This window comes from Salminus brasiliensis, chromosome 6, assembly GCF_030463535.1.
Source record: "Salminus brasiliensis chromosome 6, fSalBra1.hap2, whole genome shotgun sequence".
In the NCBI taxonomy this organism is placed as follows: domain Eukaryota; kingdom Metazoa; phylum Chordata; class Actinopteri; order Characiformes; family Bryconidae; genus Salminus; species Salminus brasiliensis.
This window is the reverse complement of record NC_132883.1, coordinates 41,485,895-41,509,825: the sequence shown is the minus strand read 5'-3', so window position 1 is coordinate 41,509,825 and position 23,931 is coordinate 41,485,895. Positions and strand designations below refer to the sequence as shown.

General features: G+C 43.7%; 1 protein-coding gene across 1 annotated transcript in view; it reads right to left on the bottom strand.

Annotated features, from left to right (window-relative positions):
- disp3 (dispatched RND transporter family member 3) overlaps window positions 1–23,931 on the bottom strand; it is a 58,390-nt gene that overhangs the window by 14,089 nt on the left and 20,370 nt on the right. The window contains exons 2-13 of the mRNA XM_072682439.1: window positions 20,053–21,273; window positions 17,618–17,837; window positions 15,292–15,428; window positions 13,808–13,942; window positions 11,419–11,579; window positions 10,676–10,815; window positions 10,466–10,557; window positions 9,495–9,659; window positions 4,414–4,575; window positions 3,845–3,985; window positions 3,046–3,182; window positions 681–850 (exon numbers count right to left, since the gene is read on the bottom strand). Of these exons, the coding sequence (XP_072538540.1) occupies window positions 681–850; window positions 3,046–3,182; window positions 3,845–3,985; window positions 4,414–4,575; window positions 9,495–9,659; window positions 10,466–10,557; window positions 10,676–10,815; window positions 11,419–11,579; window positions 13,808–13,942; window positions 15,292–15,428; window positions 17,618–17,837; window positions 20,053–21,265 (2,873 nt within the window). The 5' untranslated portion in view covers window positions 21,266–21,273. The remainder of the gene's footprint in view (window positions 1–680; window positions 851–3,045; window positions 3,183–3,844; window positions 3,986–4,413; window positions 4,576–9,494; window positions 9,660–10,465; window positions 10,558–10,675; window positions 10,816–11,418; window positions 11,580–13,807; window positions 13,943–15,291; window positions 15,429–17,617; window positions 17,838–20,052; window positions 21,274–23,931) is intronic.

Sequence of the window (23,931 nt, the reverse complement as noted above, 5' to 3'; positions counted from 1 at the left end):
TTGCTGGGTACCCGCCGCTTTCTTCTGAGTGATTTGGTTGCAATGGCGACAGTTCGAAATAAGGGAGGTGGCCGGTTGTGCAGGGTAGGGAGCATTAAATGTGATGGGAGAAAGTACTAACGAGTGGGTTGGGTAATTGGCGCTCTAAATGTTGGGTAAGAAATTTGAATAAGTAAATAAATTAATTAATTAAATGATATCTAAAGGCACCCCAGTGCAACCTATCAATGGGAGATCATCAGTTTGATCCCCACTGATGCCACAGTAGCATATATGGTGTTGTTGACACTGGAAAGCAGCTCATCACCTCCAGACTCTGCTAGTTATGGAAGTACAGGTTGCAATGGAAACCACATGGCAATCCTGTGCTAAAACAAAAGCTGCGGGAAGCAAACTGCGCTAAGCTAAAAATTAACGCTAGCCAATGCTCTCTTCTCTGCAACGTCCAATTCCTTCGGAAACGAGCTGGACGACCTCAGCTGAACCAGCTTTAGCTGAAGCCAAACACACATCAGAACGGGTATAACAGGGTGGTAAATCACATCTGAGCATTTTTCACCCCACCCCATGTCTCACACGTACTAATTCTACATCAAAAAAGGAAACGATGAAATACGGGCCCTTTAAAGAACATCCTAGGAGATCACTCACTGGTTCACCTCACTCCACTCTCTCCTCACCTGCTGTTCATCTGCTCGATCAATGCCACAAAGAAGCTGAACTCCGACCTCCAGCCGTGGTGAGGATCGCACGACCCCCGGGTCAGCATCCACCGTGGCCGAGGGTGGTAGGCATGGGAGACACACACCGTGAGCTGAGCGCTGAAGTTGCCATGGTGACCGCTATAAGCCTATTACGATGATAAGAAAACAATCATAAGCTGACAGTTTACACTGAGCAGGGCCGGCATGAAGACCTGAAGAAGAGACTGAAGGGAAGGCTGGAGATCGACGCTCTGAAAGAGAATCGGCTTCGGGTGGGTGAAGGCATCTACTGTGTCTGGAGCTAGGCGTGAGTAATGAGGCCTATGGATTTTTTCGAAAGTGCTGCAGCCATTAAGCTCCAATGAAAGCCCATTTGCCCATGTAATCAGAGCTGGCTTTGCATTGTCTTCTGTGGCAGATTACTGATAATCTGATCAAATCTGTGATTGATAAGGTGATATTAAAGCATTACCCAAATTTAGGAATAGATTCTCATTACATCCCATTGCCTCCGAAAGACTCTCCGTCTAAATGCTGCATATTAAACTTTAGAATGAACTGCTGGCTGAAATATTTGCCCCGCAGGCCGTGTTTACCCACCAGCGCGGCGAATCGAGCCGCTCCCTCTAATTTCCCTTTGTTAATATGTTCCTTTGTGTTGGAGAGGCCATGCCGCTTGAATGTTTGAACGCGCCTATCTGATATGTTTGTTGCCTTAACGCAGTAAAACGTGAAGCCCAATAATCGCATTACTCTTCAGAAGTATCTGTATAATTGTTGCCTTTGTAACTGAGCTGTAATGGTTTAACTCAGGCTTTTATTTGGGAAGTTAAAGAGCTAATCCCATTATACCTACTGCATTACTCCCAGCACCAGCGATAATTATGTTTCCAGGAAAAAGGCTCGTCTCAGTGGACGCATAAACACTACACTCGGCTTCCTAGCAATAGTGAGGACACCAATATAGTTATTAAGCCTAATGTTTCTGAAAGTGGGTTTATTGCGGAAAGACATTTGCATGTGGAGAACTGTATGAAATGAAATAAAATGAAATTAAATGAAAAGAAAGCTCATTCTCTGGTACAGAACAAACTACCAACAGCAGCTTGTTTCTTCTCTGTCTCTGTTTCTGGCAGCTGTGTATGTCAACATTTGGACCTTAGAGGTTTTGAATAAATGACTTACTTTCAGTTGTTGAACTAATTGTGATTAAATGATTCCTTTCTCAGAATTTTGATAGAATTTCTTATTTTCTCAAATTGTAACTTAGTATCCCAGAATTCTGACTCATCATAACATTTTAGCCTAATATCTTGGCACCATATAACTTGTATTAAAGTTAATTTATATAGTGAAGAAAAATAGTTAATTTCTTGAATTTTCAACTTGAAATCTTAAAATAAACATAATGTTATTTAATTTTAACAAAGAAACTTAATTTATATCAAGATTTATAACTAAGAAATGTGAATTATGTCAACATGAATTATTTTCTTAGAATATTAAACTTAGTGCAAAATAAGGACTTAAAATCTAAAGGTTTCAAATTAGTTTTTATGAAATTTTATTTGGTTTGTTACATAAATTAAATTATGTTTTGTGTTTATGTAAGTAAAGTTTTTTATAAATGTCATAAATTAATACATTTTTGACATTTAACTTACTTTATCTCAAAGTTATTTGTATGCTGAAATTACTTTCTCTGAATTCTGAAAATAAATAATATTAACAATAATAACTTAGTATGTCTAAATAATTCCTCATTTTATTACTAAATAAAATAAGGAAAATCATAAAAATAAATAACAATTATTATTATTGACTGCCAGATTTACTAACTAATTGTTTTTTTTACTAACTAAACATTTGACTATTTTAGAAATTGTATTATTTATAAATGCTTATATAATCTCCTTAAAGGTTCATTTAGATAGAACAAGATTATGTATGTATAATGTAAAAAAAAATGACTGAAATAATGAAAATTGTTTTTTTGATTTGCATTTAAACAAACAATATCATCAATATAATCAATATCATAATGGCCTGCCAGGTGGTTCATAACCCATATCTCTTATCTCAAGATCGACGTATTTTCCAAAAGAGTAACTAGTTTTCTTTAACTTAACTTATTCACACAAGTCATATACATATATACTGCGATATATAATAAAATCAATTAAGAAAAAGTCGTTATTTTGAGATGCTAAGTTGCTGCTACCGCAAAAACAAGAGAAAAAACAAGTGATTTTGTTTACCATTAGCTGGCAAGAGTGGGTGTCAATAGTTTAATGTGCAGAAGTCAGCAAACAAATGTGTGTGTGTGTGTGTGCATTTGTACCAGAAAAGATGGCACGTCCCCATGCCCAGCAGTCAGTGCCCTCCAGGGAGCCTCCACACTGGCATTTAGAGAGTAGCGGTAGAGCGTGATAGGAGTGTCCACCTCCAGCTTAAACACATAGACTGTAAGGAGGCCATCTGTAGGAGAAAACACAGCAGATCTGCTGCTATTAACTACATTACAACAACTGAGATTGGTTAGGATATGGGAAACACTCATTTACGTAACCATCAGAGTGACCATACTTCAGTACCAGTGTGGAGATGCTGCAGAGGAGCTGAGGAAGGAGAGAGGTACTTTACAGTACTGTGCAAGAGCTTCTCATTCTGAAGAAAGTAGAGAGATCTTATGAGCTAGTCTGAAGAACAGAGCTCGGTTCCTCCAGGTTTCTCCTGGACGCCCCCCCAGTCCAGCCAGCACAGCGTGGAGGATGTGTTCAACTCCATCAGCAGCAGCAGCAGCAGCAGCAGCTCACCTGATTTACCATCATTAAGCCCTGATTTACCACCAAACCAGGTGTTGATCTGAGGAGAACTGTAAATAATACTGAGGGAGGAGAACTTTGGAGATGTTCTATTGATGAACACAGTAATGGAGAACCTCCACCACCACGACTTTTTGCATGAATATTATTAGTCGTTATTCTAATCTTAGTGTTTTACTGAGGAAATAAACACTTAGCAGCAACAAGCAGCTTTTCAGTGTAATTCCTAGAGGTTCCTACAACTTTTGCAGAGTGGAATATTAAACCAGGCATGAGTTATTGACTTATTAGAGAGGATGCAGAAGTGAGGCAGACCTGCCAGTGTTCGCGTTGAGTTCCCAGGGTCGGGCTGTCTCTGGCTGCCTTCGGCCTGGCTGGAGGGGGAATGCTTCCTCGAGTTGGAGCTCATGGAGTGGACGCTACTGTGCAGGCTGTGAGGCCTTTCCATAAACACTCCTATGGGACACAAATGGGACTGTTATGGAGGAATCCCTGCAGACTCCGAGCAGAGCCATTACATAACTTTTAACCAAATTAAACATTCATGAAGTGTCGAACAGCGTTCGGTCAAATAGGCCTCGCCTTGCCGCTGAGCTTTTTAATGACATTTTCCGAGGCAACTTACTCGTGCTCATGCATTATTCAGGCCTGCTCGTTTCGTAGTGCGTTCCTTTCAAGCGCATGTGCTAGACTTACGCTCTGACAAGCTAATGAGGCCCCCCGAATACGGGAAAGAAAAGAATTGGGCGAAGTCTCAAAAACAGCGCAGAATGAGAGTGACGGAGACGGATTTGTTCGGCTCGGCGGATGGACGGATATGTTTAACCATGCTCATGTAAGGCCGGCTTGTAGGTCCTGCTGGGCCTGCACAGCCTCTGGCTCACCTGAACACATGTGGCAGGAGATCCCCTGGGCACTCAGGTTGCTACGGAGATCCAGCAGCCGCTGCAGGTTAGTGTCCCGGTGGAAGAGCACGGGAGCGTGACTGGCTGGCTTCAGCAAACTGCAGCAGCATGCTGAAGCCAGCAGCACCAGAACATACACAGCTAAAAACAAAGAGAGAGAGGGACAAGAGTTCATCTACAGACACTCACAGAACACTAATACTGAGTAGGGCCTCCTTTTTTTGCTTGAAGTAGCCGTTAGAAGATGGGTCTACTGTGGTCATGAAAGGATGGACATGGTCAGCAGCAGTACTCACTCAAACAGGCTGTGGCCTTTAAGCCATGATTGATTGATTGGTGTTGACAGTGCCCAGAAAGCATTCCCCAATCATTACAGCACCACATCACCTCCACCAGCTTTTTATTATTGAACAACTATGTTCTCAATCCACCCAAAAGACTCATAAATATTAAAGCTTAATATTTTTGGAATTTGGAGTGGGTTTTTTTAGATTTGGCTATCTTAGGAGGATATCTGTTTGTGCAGGTAACTATTACTGTGCAGAATTATTAGGCAACTTAATAAAAACAAATATATACCCATCTCACTTGTTTATTGTCACCAGGTAAACCAATATAACACAACATTTAGAAATCAACATTTCTGACATTCAAAAACAAATCAGTGACCAATGTAGCCACCTTTCTTTACGATGACACTCAAAAGCCTTCCATCCATAGATTCTGTCAGTTGCTTGATCTGTTTACGATCAACATTGCGTGCAGCAGACACCACAGCCTCCCTATAGGGTTCAGATCAGGTGAACAAGGGGGCCATGTCATCATTTTTTCTTCTTTTAGACCCTTACTGGCCAGCCACGCTGTGGAGTATTTGGATGCATGTGATGGAGCATTGTCCTGCATGAAAATCATGTTTTTCTTGAACGATACCGACTTCTTTCTGTACCACTGCTTGAAGAAGGGGTCTTCCAGAAACTGGCAGTAGGTCTAGGAGTTGAGCTTCACTCCATCCTCAACCCGAAAAGGTCCCACAAGTTCATCTTTGATGATACCAGCCCATATCAGTACCCCACCTCCACCTTGCTGGCGTCTGAGTCGGAGTGGAGCTCTCTGCCCTTTACTGATCCAGCCTCGGGCCCATCCATCTGGCCTATCAAGAGTCACTCGCATTTCATCAGTCCATAAAACCTTAGAAAAATCAGTCTTAAGATATTTCTTGGTCCAGTCTTGATGTTTTATCTGATGTTTCTTGTTCAAAGGTGGTCATTTTTCAGCCTTCTTTACCTTGGCCATGTCCCTGAGTATCGCACACTTTGTGCTTTTTGATACTGCAGTTAACGTTGCAGCTCTGAAATAAAGCAAAACTGGTGGCAAATGGCATCTTGGCAGCTTTACACTTGATTTTCCTCAATTCATGGGCAGTTATTTTGCACTTTTTTTTCAACACGTTTCTTGCGACCCTGTTGGCCATTTGCCATGAAAAGCTTGATTGTTCGGTGATCACGCTTCAAAAGTTTGGCTATTTCAAAACCACCACTTCTGACACCAACAATCATGCCACACTCAAAATCCACATTCTTCCCAGAAATCATCAGGCCTTCTCTGAACACCAAGAAGGTTAAAATGATCTTATCTGTAATAATTACGTAATTATATACTACAAGGACAAAAGTATTTGGACATCTGCTCATTCATTGTTTCTTCTGAAAAAACAAAATAATTGCTGATCCTGCTGTTTTTGGAGTAACTATCTCTACTGTCCAGGGAAGAAGGCTTTCTACAAGGTTTTGGATTAGCATTGCTGTGAGATTTTGATTGCATTCAGCAACAAGAGCGTTAGTGAGATCAGTATGTTAGATAATCACCACTCCAACCTCATCATCATCCCCAACTCCCCAACTCATCCGAAAAGTATTGGATGGAGCTCCACCCATCATTCCAGAGAACACAGTTCAGGGGGGCTTTATACCCCTCTAGCCCACACCTGGCATTAGGCAGCATGGTGCCAATAGGTTCATGTTTACTATCTGCTCCATAGAGTCCTATTCTATTGGCAGTACTTCTCTACAGGGACTCTACAGGGCAAGCTGTGTGTATCTTTGTTCAGGAATGGATGCAACTTGCCAAAGTGGCTTAATGCATTTATTAGAAGGGGTGTCCACAAACATTTGGACACGTAGTGTATGATTACTTTAATGATGAAGTAATGTAAGTCGAATGCGTCTGTAAATGGAAGCACCTGCAGAAAGATCAGATCAGAGATCTGCTTTATGAAATGCTAAAATTAAAGCTTTCTCAGGCTTTGATGTTGCGCATCTTTTTAGGGACCAAAGAGACTCCTGCCAAATTTAGCATCACGTCACTGCGCTGGAGCTAAATCAGCTTAGCCCGTCCAAGCCTTTATTGTTGAGAAATAATAATAATAAAAAAATAATACAACAAATAAAGATGAGATGAGCATTAGAAAAAGGGCTGGGAATGAGAGGCGTCAAAAAAAGGAAATTTGATCTGATAAAGCTTCCATTGACAGCTATTCAGAAGCACCTTTCAGAGTTACACAAAAGATTATAAATACACAGAAGATGAAAGCCTGAAAAAAGGAAGGTGCCTGGAGTCGTGCTGCTGTGAGATTTTGTTAAAATGACTGATCACAGACTGGGAAATACAGCATGCTGCATAAATGCTGCATATTGTGAAGCCATAATTGATATTTCCCTTCTATCACTGCAGGCCAGGCTGTTGATGGAGATGACTGGATTGTTTGGAAATGAATACGAAAAGTATTCTTTCATTTATCTTGTTGACATGAATGTATTGTTGCTTGTTCTTCACACTGGTGGTGAAGCAGAAGCAATAGGTATGTTTATGCGTGCTCACCTTTATGAATACCAATAATTCAGGGGATGAAAAAAAAGTGGCATTGCATTGAGGTCTCTTAAACACAAAGGTAAATGAGACCCTGTGAGATTTGCAAATTTTCAACAATAGTTTATGTAGAGTTTGTACTAAATGGCCCTAAAACTACATATACCAGCAGTCCTCATTCCACACTGTATCCCAGCATAATGTACAGTACATTGCTAGTTCAGTTTATTAAAACTAATAATAAGAGAAGGGGGAAGGGCTCCAGGTGGCTCAGTGGTCTAATGCGCTACCACTATGACCCAGGAGTCGCAAGTTCAAACCCCGAGCCATACTGCTTTGCCATCAGCATCCAGAGTCTGAAAGAGCACAACTATGGTAGATGGCGTCCTTCTTCAAACAGCGTCGGCCAACTCAGGCGCCTGTTAGCTAGGGACCCAGCGCTTTCCTCCGAGCATGTCGGCTGCCCGGTGATGCCGCACTGACGCTTGCTAAGTGCTAAGACATGCGCTAAGTGAAGGGTTGCACCGACTTGGGAAATATAGGATGATAGATTAGGAAAGAGGGGCTTCAGGCAGACAATCACAGACGATGGGTCCAACTCCATTCTTGCAAACCTTCTGCTGTGCATATTTTCAAGCATTCCCCATGATTAGTCCACTCCCAAAATAAATAAAGAAGTGGAAATTCATCTAGCTTAGGAGCCTCAACACCTCCTTTATCTTTCACTTAGCCATCCTGACCTGAAAGATCGAAATCTGCGCAGAGATGCCAAGTGCATGAGGACGCTCGCTACTGCGTTTCGTAAATCAATGTTTTTGAGAGGAGGGGTGGACACAATCAGGTAAAACCTTTATTGCCAGCCCCCAGTGACCAGAGGTCTGAGCAGAAGTCACAGTATTCTGCACGTAAGAATAAAATCTGTTTCTAATTCTCACTCTACAACATCCAGCCGAGTAGAACGGAGGCTATCAAGAGCGTTCTTTAAAGGAAATCACTGGCTTTCAATCCTGAGGGATTTTAACCGGGAGGCTATTTTACTAAGCTCCATCTCATTCATTTCACTAGAAGCGTCCATGATATTAGGATCCACTTCAGTACCCACGGAATACGCTACGGCAAATTTAATATTAATGACTGATTTTCTTTAGTGGAGTAAAAAAAAAATAACTCCAGAATCTTCACACTCTGACAGAGACAACTCAATGCATGCCTTAGTCACCAGGGAGGCTTTTAATGGCTGGTACAATGTGGCACGTGTCTTAGTTTTTCTGCTTTATGTATTAAAAGGTTCATATCCAACATCCTATATTCCCATTTTCATACCTTTCATCTTTATTCCCTGGATTTACCCTTTAACAGGCATTGTAACCGCACGGTAGACCTTCTTTCATGATCAAATTGCTGTAATTAAAACTTGTCAAAACTTGCCAACTTAGCCTGTTGGACCTTATTCCCCTCACTGAAGAGAGTATCCACTGGGTGGCAATGCTGTAAAAGGGTCTTACTGTCTAAAAGCTGATACGTGTATTGGTGTGACGCGGCTCTTCAGACATTTACTTCAAGCTACGCAGAAAGGAAACGAAAAAAAAAATATTGAGTTTCTAGTTCTTCACCCCCTAATAGTTGTATTTTTGTTTTAATGTCAGAAACGTGACAATAAAATGTATCTCTATATTACCCGGAAAAACATGCGTGACCGCTCGGTTGAGTTGCCCAGTTAGGGTAAACAGAATTGGGTGCTCAGCATACAAGTTCACATTGCCAAATTCCTTGCTAGACTGAATTGTATGTATTTTACCTCCACTCCGGCATATCTCTTAAGACATTTACTCTTTACATAATAAGACATGAACAAGTAGCATTCATTATTTCTGCCATAGCCATTATAGCTAGAAGAACAATGTGCACTGAACAGCTATAGCTATAGCTATAGTTCTAGTTAAATACGTTGCTAACAACATTACATTTTACTTTAATGCTTTAAGGGATGAGCATATTTGCTAATGCTTTATTTAGTGCAGTAAACTTGATTATATTCTAGTTCTATTGTATTAAAGGAGCTGTTCAGTAATACCTGTTAGTTCATATTTAGAATTACCTTAACTGAGCAAGTCAACCAGCTGGTAGACTTGCGTATCCACTTTCTGAAATGACCATCAGGAAAAAAAAACTGAAAAGTTGTCAAAAGTTCTCACCTACGATTGCTTTTCGCTTCTCCACTACAGGCTCAGCCACCCAGCGTCTCAGGGCCATTTGGAGCTTAGCGCTGACCACCCCGACGTTGCCCTCTGTAGACCTGGCCAGAGGGGGCTCCACCGAGAGAGACAAGAGAGCTGCATCAGTTTCCGATTCATGGAGGCCTGCAACAGAACAGCAGTTCAATAGAGGATACATGATAGTATGTACTGAGGTGCAGAGGTTGGATACATTTACATTAGATATTTAATTTTATAGTGGGCTCATTAAAAAAAATGAACAGCTCTGCTCCGATTGGCTGGTTCATGTCACTACGATGGATCACAGCCATGTAGCATCTCCTAGCCCAGCACTGTAACTAGAACACATGATTTTTTTGTAATTATACCCAGGTCTTGTACATCAGATAGTGTCGCTGCCCTCTCGTGTCCTTTTGGTGTGATATGCAGCTACTAGCTGAGAAGGCTGGGTTAGCTTTTAGCCCTGCACCTGCTCACCTAGCACCAGGTTGGCCCTTCTCCAATCGGCATAGCTCTAACTTTAAGATCTGATCCCACCTTTTCCATCTGGATACAAACAATGGTATTTGCTATGGTCAGCCCTTTTCCCAGCCTAGAGTTAGCATTTAGCCTTAGTAGCCTCCCTTACATATTCTACCCAAAGTAGCTGTTGCGCTTAGCCTCAAAAGGCTTTCGTGAGTGGTCTTGGGTGGATGTGACTTTGGGCATGTAATTAAAACAAGTCAGGGCTGTTATTCTTTCACCTGCTGGTCAGCATTTTGCATTTTAGTGTGGTCAAGATCTGTCTATGACCACCTCCAACTGCCGTCTGAGCGATCTGATTATAATCAATACATCCTGTGGTTTCTTTTCATGATCTGATTCCCTGAAACCAGTGCCGATAGTGTAAACTGCCCAACGGACTCAATGGAAATATAATGAACCATGCCACTGGACAGCAGCGAACGCACCAGGCTCCATCTCCACAGTCAAAAGTGCGACGTCATCGTCCTCATCCGAGAGGGGGCTGAGGTTGACAGAGAGCTTGGTCAGAGCGCTCCACCTGTGCCACGACACCAAGCGAAGAACACACAAACAGCACTGGAGGTAACGGCATAGCTAATCAAGACGTATTTCATTGCAGGACAAAAAGAGAGAGAGGAAATCAGAGAGCACTCTACCATTTTGCACAGCCATTAGCGCGAGCAGCGCTCCACTTATCCCAGACGCAGAGGGCAGCAGGCATTAGAATGGACACCCAAAGCCAGCAGCAGCTCACAATGAGGGACATGAACAGGCCGAAGTCGTGCACCGCTGGGATCTAATAGTGCATCCGTGTCGAAAGGTCAGAGACAGTTTGAATGCCGGAGCCTTTTAACATATTTTATTATTCATCCCAAATTAGCTTTTAAGTTCCCACTATCCCTCGTTATGTGGTCATTAAATAAACATGAGCTTATGGCACCACGGAGAAAGCCCTCTGGGTGGTGTCTACGCTCTGCCATAGATACAGAGAGTTGGTTTTGGTGTGTTGGTTTCACTTAGATGTTGTTACAGCTTATTTCATCACTCGCCTCTTGTTTTCAGAGATGCCGCTAAGCGTCTATCAACCTGAGGTTCAATTACACTCCCAGAGCTTGCTCGTCACTTCAAAACAAGAAGCGCTCACAACCTTTGACTTTGTGCTTTATAATGCCTTGATCATGACGCACACTTGAAGTGATTGTTTTACCCTTTGTTAGGAAGCTCTGACAGTCTGTACCGTCAGAGAAGATCTAGTGGTATTTGAGGCGGCACAATAACTTTTTGTACGTGGTACAAGAGAAAATCACCTTCGCGATGGTGAAAACCGATCTTCTTGTAATTTAAGCCGTCGGTCAAGTGTCAGGAGCAGTGTGAGAGAGAGAGACCGGCGTTTCACTACCTGGGAGAAGGCGTTAGCTGCGTAGGCAGCTGCCGTGGTGAAGGAGGTGAGGAAAGTGGCTCGGCCTGCCGTCTTCACCGTGTAGATCATGCGCTGCTCGGCACCTGGCACGTGAGCTGCCTGTCTGAATGTACTGATGAACACAAACACATCATCCACACCTAGAGAGAGTGAGAGAGAGTGAGAGAGAGAGAGAGAGCCAGCAGGATAAAAGAAAGAAGGTAGTTTGGTATTTATGCTCCCCAGGAAAAAAGTGAGTCACCTTGCGTGTTTAAGGTGGTAGTAACTTCAGGCTCCTGCAGATGGCGCTGCACGAGAATGGCTGGGCTATAAATTCTTGCAGGGTGGAAAATGTCGCAAAGCAGATACAGTTAATTTGGGCGTGTCACAGTGTGAAGGAAGCAGCTAAATCTGCAGCTGTATGGAAGCTTACGGTCATACGGGTCTACCAGCAGTGGCAGAGATCCCAGCCTACAGCAAATTCTCCTCAGAATTGTGGCTTAAAGACGAAACTGATGGACAGGGACCGCCGGCATGTTTCACGGCCCTGTAAATGAAAATTGCTTCACTTCCAGGAAGCGCTGATCCTCCACCACCAACTTCTGATTAAGAGGACTTACTTAGTTCTGCTCACGAATAATGAGAATGAGGAGAACTTCCTGCAGGTTGGGATTTCTGCCACTGCTGGTAGACCCGTATGACCGTAAGCTTTCATACACCTGCAGATTCAGCTGCTTCCTTCACACTATGGGCTACGAATGCAGTCAATCCTTTAAAGCTAATCCTATGCAACATTTTCCACACATCCAACAGGACAAACTCACTGCACTGCACCACCTCTTCTCAATCTATGAATCCCGTCACACACCCTGCAGGTATTTATAGCTCGGCCATCCTCGTGCAGCGCCATCTGCAGAAGCCTTACTACCACCTTTACACACACAAGGTGACTAATATTCTGTCCAGGGAGGATATATATATATATATATATATATATATATATATTCAGTAGTTTTTATATAATATAAATTATAGACAATATTGACATTTTAGCCCATTTCACTAGTAGAGGGAAGAACGAATTCCCCTGATTTAAACATCATAAAAATCTGTGGAGACCTCAAAAAGATCAGTGCATACAAGATAGTCCAGGATTCTCACAGATCTAGAAGACTTTCGCAAGAAGGAATAGGGGGAAATCACTCAAACAACTTCTGAAAGACTCTTAGCTGCAACAAAAAGCATCTACAAGCTGGTCATCAGGGACCAACGCTTTTTCCCGGACTTGTTTATTTCCACAAAAATCCAGGCCGAAACAAATCACAGCTCCAGCTGAGTCTGCAGTTGCTCTTTTAACTAAAAGACTAGGATCAGACCTCTGCACAGTGATAGGCTGGAACAGAGGTTCAACAGGATGGTCACCAAAAAGCTCACTCTACTGAATGAGTCATCAAAGGTCAGCAAGACTGAGACCCCCCACTTGTCGCTGGTGCTGCTGGTCTAGTATCAGTGGGCTTTACATGCATGTGTCTAACTTGGCAGGAAGTTAGAAGTAGATCTAATCAATCTTCTCCTGACAATGTGGTCCTGATCTGGTCATTGGGTGATAGTCTACCTGGTACTGGAGTAGCTGACCACCCTCCAGGAGTGCAAAGAACACCCAGCAGCAGCCAGAATGTTCAAGGTTGTTGAGGCAGGCATATGGGTGCATAACCTCAAAAGAAGAGCTGGGCTGAGATTTGCAAGGGATTGCTTCTGCAACAGGTGTTTGATGCGATCTCCATGGGGACCGCATAGTCCCCTAAGCAGTCTGGCGTAGGTGACAGATAGCCTGACAATGAGGGTAGACCAGCAGGAAGCCAGAAACTGGAGAGCACCAGCTACTCCAACTCCTGTGGGGAAGGCTAGAGGGGATATATCAGCCAGCCAGCAAAGCTGTCAACGCCATCTGAGCCCTAATATGTTTAGAGTATTTTGTGTAGAGTAAACAGGATTGCAATGAGGGAACTAAATTTTTCAAAGGGAGGGGGGCTGCAGCAAACTAGCAGTAAAATTCTCATATATAATAGTGTTTCAGCCAATAACAGCCACCGTAATTTACATACTTTGGCAGGTACTAGGGGAGTTGCACTTACCATCTGCAACAGATGTTGGATACCTACAGGATAGAGGATATTTGCCTCGTTTAAAGTGACAAACTCTGCAAGGTGTCACCTTCATCCAGCGGGATTAAGGAATGAAATTTACTGCATTTAAGTGACTGGTTGATGTAAAAATGGACAATTTATGAACAATGATATTATTTTTAGTTATTAAGTGAGTGTTCCTTACACTACAGTACCTCTGAGAGACTGGCGGTTGCAGCTCTTACCAATCAGTGAGTACTCACCAATGCCAATGATGACGAAGGCTGCCACACCATTAAGAATGCCCAGGTATTTCACCCCAAACACCACATGATAGAGGAACAGAGCCACCAGGCAGCTGAGGCCAATACTAGCCAATCCAAAGAAGGTCAGAAACACTGCACATAAAACACAAAGAAACAAAGTGACAGAAGAAGTTAATCTGAGGGGAAGTTATGCTAGCAAAACGTATCTCAACACTAAAAAATAACTCCAAAAGCATATAAAGTATCATATAAAGCATACAATTAAATCATAAAATATCACAAAATTATGACTCAGTTTCTCATAAAAACTTTTATGTCAAGATAATGAGATAGTATCTCATAATAACAACTTAGTATCTCAAAACCATGAGATATTTTGAGAGTATCTCAAATTATTGACTTGACAATTGCCTGAAAAATAAATGGTCAATGAGAAAGTGTCTCATAATATCGCAGCATCTCAAAGTGATGAGATAACATCTCAGAATAATGAGATAGTATCTAAACCTAATGACTTAACATGTAATGAGAGTATCTTAACATAATGACTTAGTATTTAGACAACATCTCCAAATGAGATACAATCTCATTATTTTGAGAAGCTATTTCATAATGACTAAGTATATCAAAACAACAAGATGGTAACTCATGGTATCTCATGTGCCTAATGGGATAGTATCTCGTAGTAATGACTTAACAATTGCTAGAATAATGACTTGACAATGAGAACACATCTCAAAATAATGAGATAGTATCTCAAAGTAATGACTTAACAATTGTTAGAATAATGACTTGACAATGAGAATGTATCTCAAAATAACAAGATAGTATGTCAAAATACAGGCTTAGTATATTAAAATAATAAGATATCTCAGAACAATGAGATCTCTCATCTCCCAAAGTAATGAGATAGCATTTTAAAAATAAGGGTAGGTACTGTTTACCTAATAAAGATAAATAAATACATTAAAAATAGGCACAGGCTTTTTTATTTTATTTGAAGTGGCAGTAATAGGCTTTCATAGCACAGTTCCAAGAAAAATCTGCCATTCTGAAAGAAAACAAACATCAGCATTCTTAGTGGTAATGTGGTATTGGCTGACCTTGGAGAGGGCTCAAAGAAGTGCAAGGGGAGTTAGACCTGAGGGTTATGCTATAAGAACTTTTTAGAGCATGCTGACTAGCGCTACTGCAAAATCTATTAGAGTCCCCCCTAATAGCTTTCCACCAAAGCCACCAAGTGCTGAAATGCTCACCTTGCAAACTTCATTGGAAATGTTAAAGTGTTGAGGTTATGCTAGGCAGTTCAAGGATGCCTTTTAAAAAAAAGTGCAGAGGCCAGATTATGCAATACTTTGGAGGATGAGGAGGCTTTTAGGAAACATACGTTTCACTTGTTTGTAGCGTCTGTTGCAGTCATAGCATACCGCGGAGGAATGCGGGTCTGTTAGGAGAGAAAAAAACAAGCTACTTAGCCTTACAGGAGAAAGAAGTGAGGACGTAGACCAGCACAGTGATGCAGGCCCCGCTGAATAATGCCAGCAACATATCGCTGTGGAAGGTCTTTCTGACCTCATCATCGAACAGCTCGGTACCCCCGTACAGCACCTTCACCTTGCTGAGAAAGAGATGGAAAGGGAGAGGTGTGAAAAGAAAAGAACAGCAGGGATATGAAGGTAAGCTAGATCAACACGGAGCAAATCGACTATGAGGAAAATGAGACGTGACTCAAAAGGGCATCATGAAGGGTAGACGAGTCGAAACCAGAGAACAAGACAGATTAGAGCAAAGAAAATAAAGAGCTGGGCAGCTCGGCATGGCTGGACAGATGGAAGAATACACAGATTATCTTAATTACATCAGGGTGCATAGTGAGCCCACCCATCTTGAAGAAATAATAAATTAATAATACATTTTATTATCTGCCCAGCCATTCATTTGCCCTGATGCCCAGGATGTTCCTGATATGCAGTGGTCAGTACCTACCAAAAGTGGCGGCACAAAGAAGGCCCTATTCAATATTAGGCAGGTGGTGTTAATGTTATGGCTGATTGGTAAAAAAAAGGTAAAGGTGCATGCATTTGTGTGTTCTCTGCATTTTACACATCTGCGGTAATAAACACAAACACACACACACTTGTGAACAAGAGGCAGTGAGCACACACACTCCCAGAGCGGTGGGCAGCCAACTCCAGCGCCCAGGGAGCAGAGAAGGCGAAGGGGCCTTGCTCAGGGGTCCAACAGTGGCAGCTTGCCGAGCACGGCTATCGAACCCACAACCCTGTCATCAATAGCCCGGATAGCTCTAACCGCTGAGCCACCACTGCCCCAAGAGCCACCACTGCCCCAAGTGTATATCCCAATAGACAAGGCCAGTTGAAGCTAGCACAAACAAATCACAGCTCTGAAAGTCCCTGAATTTCAGGTTATTTTAAGGTATAGTGAGAAGGTCGCTCTTTGACGGCACAGTCTGAATCGAGAGAGGATAAATCACGGCTTTACAATGGCAACCTTGGCGTAAACTGAAGCCTTGATGTGCACCGGTCAGATTTCTTTATGATGGGTGACTATTTCTCCAAGCACTTTATTAGCAAGAATGACTAATGCCAAGAAAGATGAGCCTGTGATACTGGCAGATGTCCATTGCCATGTAACTGGCATTCATCACTGGCACTGGCGGACACATAAATTACCCGAGGTACCAATTCATGTTGGATTAGTGAGCCAATAAATAATAAGGGGACTTTCAGAAAGCTCAAAAGTGTGCACATTTGGCAGTCTCAGGGTTAGGTGCCAAAGAAAGCTTGGTGCTTACCATATGGCTGGAGATGCATATGTACCATCTGTGTTGGCTTGGAAATGATCATGGGTGTCCTTGACTCTAAGCTTAGTTTGATGATGTTTGGGGCCAAAACTATTACAAATAAATGAATTCACTCCATTGTCACAGTCTAATCAGCTAAGCACCTCTGCTAGTCGTGTAAATAGGACCCCAAGTCAGTTTAAAAAGATCCAGCAACTGATAACAGAGCATCAGGAAATGAGCTGCAGCTTAACCTGATTAAATACTGTGTAAGATGTTTGGTCTGTGGCTCCTCCCCCTCAAACTGGGCTGTGTTTATTCTCATCTGCAGGTTAGATCTCCTCCCTATCACATAATGTCCCCTGACTGGGAAGCTTTTGACAATGTAGCGCATACTTGATGAGCAGCAGTTAGACCGTAGGGCCGGTCAGGAGCTGTGAAACTACACTACATACAAACCCAGTTCTGAGTAAATTTACCTAAAGCAAAATCTGTGCTTTCTTGGACACAGAAATGTACAAGGTTCCACAGCTCGGGAGTGGAGCAACTGTCTAACTGCCTGCCTATCTGAACACAGTACATTATATGTTTAAATCCCTTCAATACCACCACAACCCTCCACGGTCAGGAGTCTGACAATAGGAAGGCCTCCCCTGTGTGATAGGGGGCGTTCTAACCTGCACATAAAAACAAACAGTATACAAGCTGAGAGGGAGGAGCCACAGACTAAGCACCTTACAAATGTGGGTGCAGTGGGTACTGTAGGCCACACTTCCACTGCCTTTAGTTATGCTGCAGAACCCTGCACTACCCCTAGTTTGGGCTTTCTCCTAACACACTTGATTCAGCCCACGAAGGACTAGATGATTATACTGTATAATGACTTGCATCAGGTGCAGCAGAGAAGAGGAACTAAACTGTCTAATGGAGGGATCTCCCAGGACTGGAGAACATTCATTTACAGCACATATGCCCCACAGTAAGAAGAGTAATTTGTCTCCCACCTGGTGGACTGCTGAGCCAGAATATCTGCATACTGAACCACAAAGTCCCGAAATCTGCGCCTCTGCTCCAGAGGGCGATCCTGCAGAGAGTAGAACGATGGAAGCGGCGCTCCGAAATGGATCTCGCTGCGGAGGAGCGAGGAACGCAGGCTGTCTGGTGTGAGCGTCTCATCCACATACCAATAAAACTGAGGGTGGGTGATTGCCAAGCTCAAAGCACCTGGAGCAGAAACGAGTATTGTGTTTAAAGGGCCCATATCAAACACGATTCCTGCATTGCATAGTTTCCATTGTGCAACATTTGTACAACTTTATAGTGATATTTAATTTTAAACCCAACCATTTCCCATTTCCCATTTCCCAACCTCTCTTCATCCCCTTAAAAAAAAAATTAAATAGGCTGTTTCTATCACCGTGCCTTTAAAGCAGCAGTATGCAACATTTTTACCTTAAAATAGCCACCTCAAAATCACGTTGATGCTCCACTGACCTGTAATAAGGAGACTAGCGTAGCTATCATTGCTACTCTGGGCTCGGCACGCTGCTAACTGTACTACGTAACATCACACATAAATGTACGTAAGCACCACTTCCACTGCCCAACCTTAGGGGGAGCCCATGAGCAAGAAAAAAAATGTCGCATAATGCTGCTTTAAAACTGATATAATATAAATGAGCTCTGTTCTGATTGGCTGTCCTGTATGTGTGTGCCTGTAATATGAAAGTGGTAGGGCTAAACTGTGGTAGGCTGCATAGTCGGAGATATGCAAATTAGTTGGTTCTTGTGACAGGTGCGCTCTGACTTTGGCGGATTGCTATTTCAGTGGTGTAAAGCATGGGGGTGGAGGGGTACGAGCGTTGGGCTGCACACGCCTGTGTTGACAATTCACTGCCCAGATAGCAACGAACATCTGACTGTTAACGAACGTCTGACTGTTGACGAACGTCTACCTAGGCTGTTTTCAGTCAGTGGAGCTCCTCCTGTGTTTTCTGTTGCCAAGATACGCAGCAATACTCCAGAAACTGACCTGAACACCCCTCATTTCGAGACCACCGCGCCCATCGGCATAGAACTATTCACAAGCACTGCTGCTGTTTAAACGATGCAGGCGTAAGGCATGGAAATAGACTGTTGGTGGGGTGTAAGATCGGGCCCCTAGACATGATTCACTTAAGCGGCCTGAGAGGATAATCCAGGACTCTTCAGCAGACATCTTCTTAAAATATGTACCAGCAAAGTCAGCTCAGTTCAGCAAGTCTAATAAACAGATGTAGTAATAATCTGTCTGTGAATCTCAAATGTCACCCCGTTGACTCTTGCCTGCAGAATTTAGGCTGTTGACCAACACTGAGGCACAAGGTCTCAGAACACGTGGCTCAACACCTGTTTCTTTTCAGATACATTTCTTTTTCGAAGTCAGCATCCTGCTTATGAGAATGTTTCTGGATGCCAAAACAGGAGGCGACTGCTGCATATTTTTGCATGTGTTTGCAGGTTGTCTGAATAGCTTGAAACTGCTTTCTGAGGAGCTGTTGGAGGTGTTACGCTGCATTCATAACCCCCTGGTTCTGGAAACACAGCATTGTATTGTTTGATCAGTTCTGACACCTCGAGAAAACCTCTGACACCTCCTAAACCTCGAGAAAGTTTAGGAAGGTTCTGCCAGACAAGCTTCGTAGAATTGTGTAGAAGAACGGTCCAATGGCGTACTGTCTCTGTAATGCTCAGAAACTGTCCTCAACCTTTGGGGGACAAACACATGTTCATAAGAACCTGCTGTAAAAGCACTACATGTCCAAATGTTTGTGGACATCCCTTATAACGAATGCATTCAGATAAACATAAAGCTATTGGCACCATGCTGCCTAATGCCAGGCGTGGGCCATTAGGTTGTGGAAGATGGATTGGTGCCTTATCCAATTCTTTTAGGATGGGTTGGGGAGCTGGGGATGATGCAGGGTGGTGATCATCCAACATCCTGACCTCACCTGCGCTCTTGTTGCTGAATGCAATCAAAATCTCACAGCAATGCTCCTCTAAATTCTAGTAGAAAGCCTTCTTCCCTGGATACTAGAGACAGTTACTCCCACAAAAGCAGCATCAACTCTTTTTAATACCCTTGTTTTCAGAAGAAACAATGAATGAGCAGTGTCCCAATACTTTTGTCCACAGTGTATAATTAGTAATGGTGCTTCAAATGATTCACACAGCTATGTATACAGGTCTAGTGCTCGTCCTAAACACCTTCTAGTTCTTCTACAGGTCTTTGCATGTCAGCTCAGTGTATCTATTTCCAGGGCCTGGATCTTCTCTATGTCTACTTCTACTTCTTCTTTAGAAGTGTGCACTGTCAGCAGTTCCTGTTTAAAAATACGCTGCTGCTGAAAGGCAAGGTTTTTTAGCTGTAGCTGCATGAGCTCGCTGAATGACTCACCATGTATATCAGCCAGATCCGGACCCATGCCATCAAAATATATCTTCCCAGCCCGCTCGCTGGGGAAGAGGTAGGAGAGGAGGGAGCTGGGAGGAGAGCAGTAGGAAGGCCCCAGAGGTAGATCCCTCAAAACCTCAAGAGGCTTCCAGCAGAACTGCTGGAACTGCGGATGCTGCATGAGCAGTCGCTCAACGTGGTGGATGGTGCGGAGGCGGTCCGAGGTGAAGATGTTGTTGTCCTCGTCCCCCTGAGCCACAAAGACCAGCTCTATCCTCCAGAGGGCTTGTGTCTGTAGGTACGAATAGGTAGCAAATCTTGGTTTTCTTATCAGGGACCGAGCTTCTGTCCTGCCGGGATTTTGAGCCCAATCGATGTGATCTCCGTCTTGAACCTCCACCTCCTTCATCTTTTGCTGTACGATAGGGCTAGTTACCTCAGTCTTCACGTGTCCACTTGCGAAGATTCCTAACTCCTGATTTGTCTCATTGCTAACTTTGGAGGACTCCCTCCCGTGTTGGTTTAATTTCCTGTAGGGCTCCACGCCTGAACCTGGTCCAGGACTTCTTGTATCTCCATTTAGTCCAGAGTTTGCTCCTTTATCACTGTCTGTCTCTTTCTTTTTGGTGTCTGTAGCATTTGTTCTCTCCCCTTGCATGGGTGGGGGTGTTGTACTGCTTTTATCTTGTCCACTTGCCAAGTCCCCTGGCAGCTTTGTCTCATCGGTTGCCTGAGGAGAATCCTTGCCTTGTCGGTTTAATTTCAGCAACAGCAGATCCCGAAGGGCATTGGAGTCGAAATCGAACCCCTCTGCGTCGCGCCTGTGCCTGTCCCAGGACCCTAACTGACTCTTGAGCGCAATGGTAAGGGCGTCAAATCGCTCTGCGGACGAATGGCTCCTCACTTCGAAGGCGCTGTAGGAGAGGTCAATGTCCAGAGGTTCGCAGTAGAGGAACATGTAGGCAGAAATAACCAGAGGGAGCAGGAAGCCCACTACGAGAACTGCCCCACTTGCCCAAGGCTGAGTGTAAACCCAACCCACCGCCCACCACAGTCCTCTGCACACCTGTTGCCCTCCGCCTGCTCCTTCCACCGCACCATCACGGCCTTCCTTCTCCTTTTCTTCTTCTTCTTCCTCCTCTTCCTCTGCTTGTTCCTCGAACTCGCCCAGGTCCCACGTAGCCTGGAACAACAAGGGTTCATCCTCAGAATCCATGGCACTGCCTGGGCACAGGGGGAAAAAAACAGACTGTTAGAAATCCAAACCTGATCGGTCAGTCGGCGTGTGTTTAGTGTCTAAAGCTGCACACGTTTTGACCTGGAGCTACAAGTAGTGGGAGCTTATTAGCATCCAATTAGGATCGTTGTGTGTTGACACACACACACTCGCCTCAAACAGACTTTCTCAAGGGAAATTTAGACACAGATATGCCCATAAAACTGGACAGGTAGCTACAAACCGCAGCCGCAGCCCCAATATTGTCCATACGTCTGTCCACTTTATAGATAACACGGTGAAAAGGTGAAAGTTGTGCAAACTGTTCCAGTAAATCACTGCCGGCCCGTCTGTTTGCACCCCAGGCAGGTTAACTCTGCAATAAAATAGGTGCTGATTTACGGAGCGGTTGCTGCACAACGCCAGGTTATTTGTAAATGGCTAGCGCGGAGGGGAAAGAGGACATGGACGTTAATTCTGTCTTTCAGCGGGCCGCTGGAGCAGAGACTCGGGTCTTTGTGTGCTGAGCAGAGAGGGAATAGGTGATGAGGGAGAAAAGAGAGGAACAGCAAAAAAGGAAACGGTGCACGAAGTCTCTAGGGGCGACAAACAGACCCGGACCGTTGAGCCCTCAGTTTAAGATGCCAAACACAGAATGTGTGCATGTATAGATAGGTGTGTATGTGTGTGTGTGTGTGTGTAAGAGAGAGAGAGAGTGTGTGTGTGTGTGTGTGTGTTTGATAATATATTCTTCTCACTTCTCTCTCGCTCTCTCTCTCTCTGTGCAGACCTTTCCCTCTCAGCAGGGGAGCCCTACAAGCGGTTTTCGCACCAGCAGTGGACAGTTGGTGTGTGTGTTTGTGTGTGTTGGTTTTTGCAACATTTTCAGGACAGAGTCCAGACCTTGCAGGAAAACAAGGAACGACCTTTTCAGGAACGATGAGACAGATCATGATTTTAATTTGCTTTGCATTGCTTTGCAATGGCAGCTATAATTTTATCTGATTTATATTTCCCTTTTTATTATCCTTATTATCCTTATTTTTCTTCAGCTTTGATCAGACGCTCAGTTTCCTGTACAGATTATTTACCTGTAGGACTGGATGCGGTGCATCCTTCTAGTGTCACAATGATACAAATACTTTACTAACATCCAACCTGCCACATGGGGTACCACAGAAGCCACTTGCCATAGAAACTGTCCAGCAACCACTTAGGAACACCCTAGCAACCACATGGGTTATCACTTGGCAACACCACAGCAACAGCCTGGAATATCATACAACTATCTGAAAGTACCACTCAACCTCCATGCTAAAACGCTTAGCAACAACCTGGGACACTATAGCAACCACCTAATATACCATAGAAATTTTCCAGCAATCACTTAGCAACACCCTAGGAACCATCTAGCAACTTCCTGGGTTACCACTTAGCAACACCACAGTAACAACCTGGAATCTCATATCAACCATCTGGAAACCACTACAACCTCTATGCAAAACCTCTTCGCAGCCACCTAGCAACCACTCAGCAATACCACAGTAACCACCTGGAATACCATAACAACAACCTTAGATACCACAGAAACTGTCATGAAACCACCTAGAGATGCCATAGCAAGCACCTAGCAGTCACTTAGCAACACCACAGCAACCACCTGGAATACCATACCATCCGCCGAGCAACACCATAGCAACCACCTAGCAATCACTTCGCAACACCACAGCAACCACCTGGAATACCATACCATTTATTGAGCAACACCACAGCAACCACCTGAGAAACAACCTAAAATACCACAAAAACTGTCCAGCAACCACCTAGCAACATCCTAGAAACATCCTGGCAATGCCATAGCAAGCACCAAACAATCACTTAGCAACACCACAGCAACCACCTGGAATACCATACCATTCATCGAGCAACACCACAGTAACCACTTGGCATACCATAGCAACCATCAAGCAACACCATAGCAACCACCTGGGACACCATAGCAACAACCTAAGATGCCACAGAAACTGTCCAGCAACCACCTATGCCATAGCAAGCACCTAGCAATCACTTAGCAACACCACAGCAACCATCTGGAATACCATACAATGCATCAAGCAACACCATAGCAAGCACCGAGCAATCACTTAGCAACACCACAGCAACCACCTGGAAAACCATACCATCTACCGAGCAACACCATAGCAACCACCTAGCAATCACTTAGCGACACCACAGCAACCACCTGGAATACCATACAATGCATCATGCAACACCATAGCAACCACCAAGCAATCACTTAGCAACACCATAGCAACCACCTGGAAAACCATACCATCTATCCAGCAACACCATAGCAACCACCTAGCAATCACTTAGCAACACCACAGCAACCACCTGGAAAACCATACCATCTATCCAGCAACACCATAGCAACCACCTAGCATTGGGCATATCATTATTGCACAGATTGAAGGCTCTAGCAAATACCGATATGAACCATGTGCAGCATATGTTATTATTACATGCCCAAAACACTGTCCAAAAGTAAACCTGTCCATCTGTGTGCACACACCAGAGAGAGAGAGGGGCGGTGCATCATCTCCAGCTCACCCGCAGAAGCCACCGAAAATTAAATCATCCAGAGTGTCCAGTCGCTGACAGGCAAC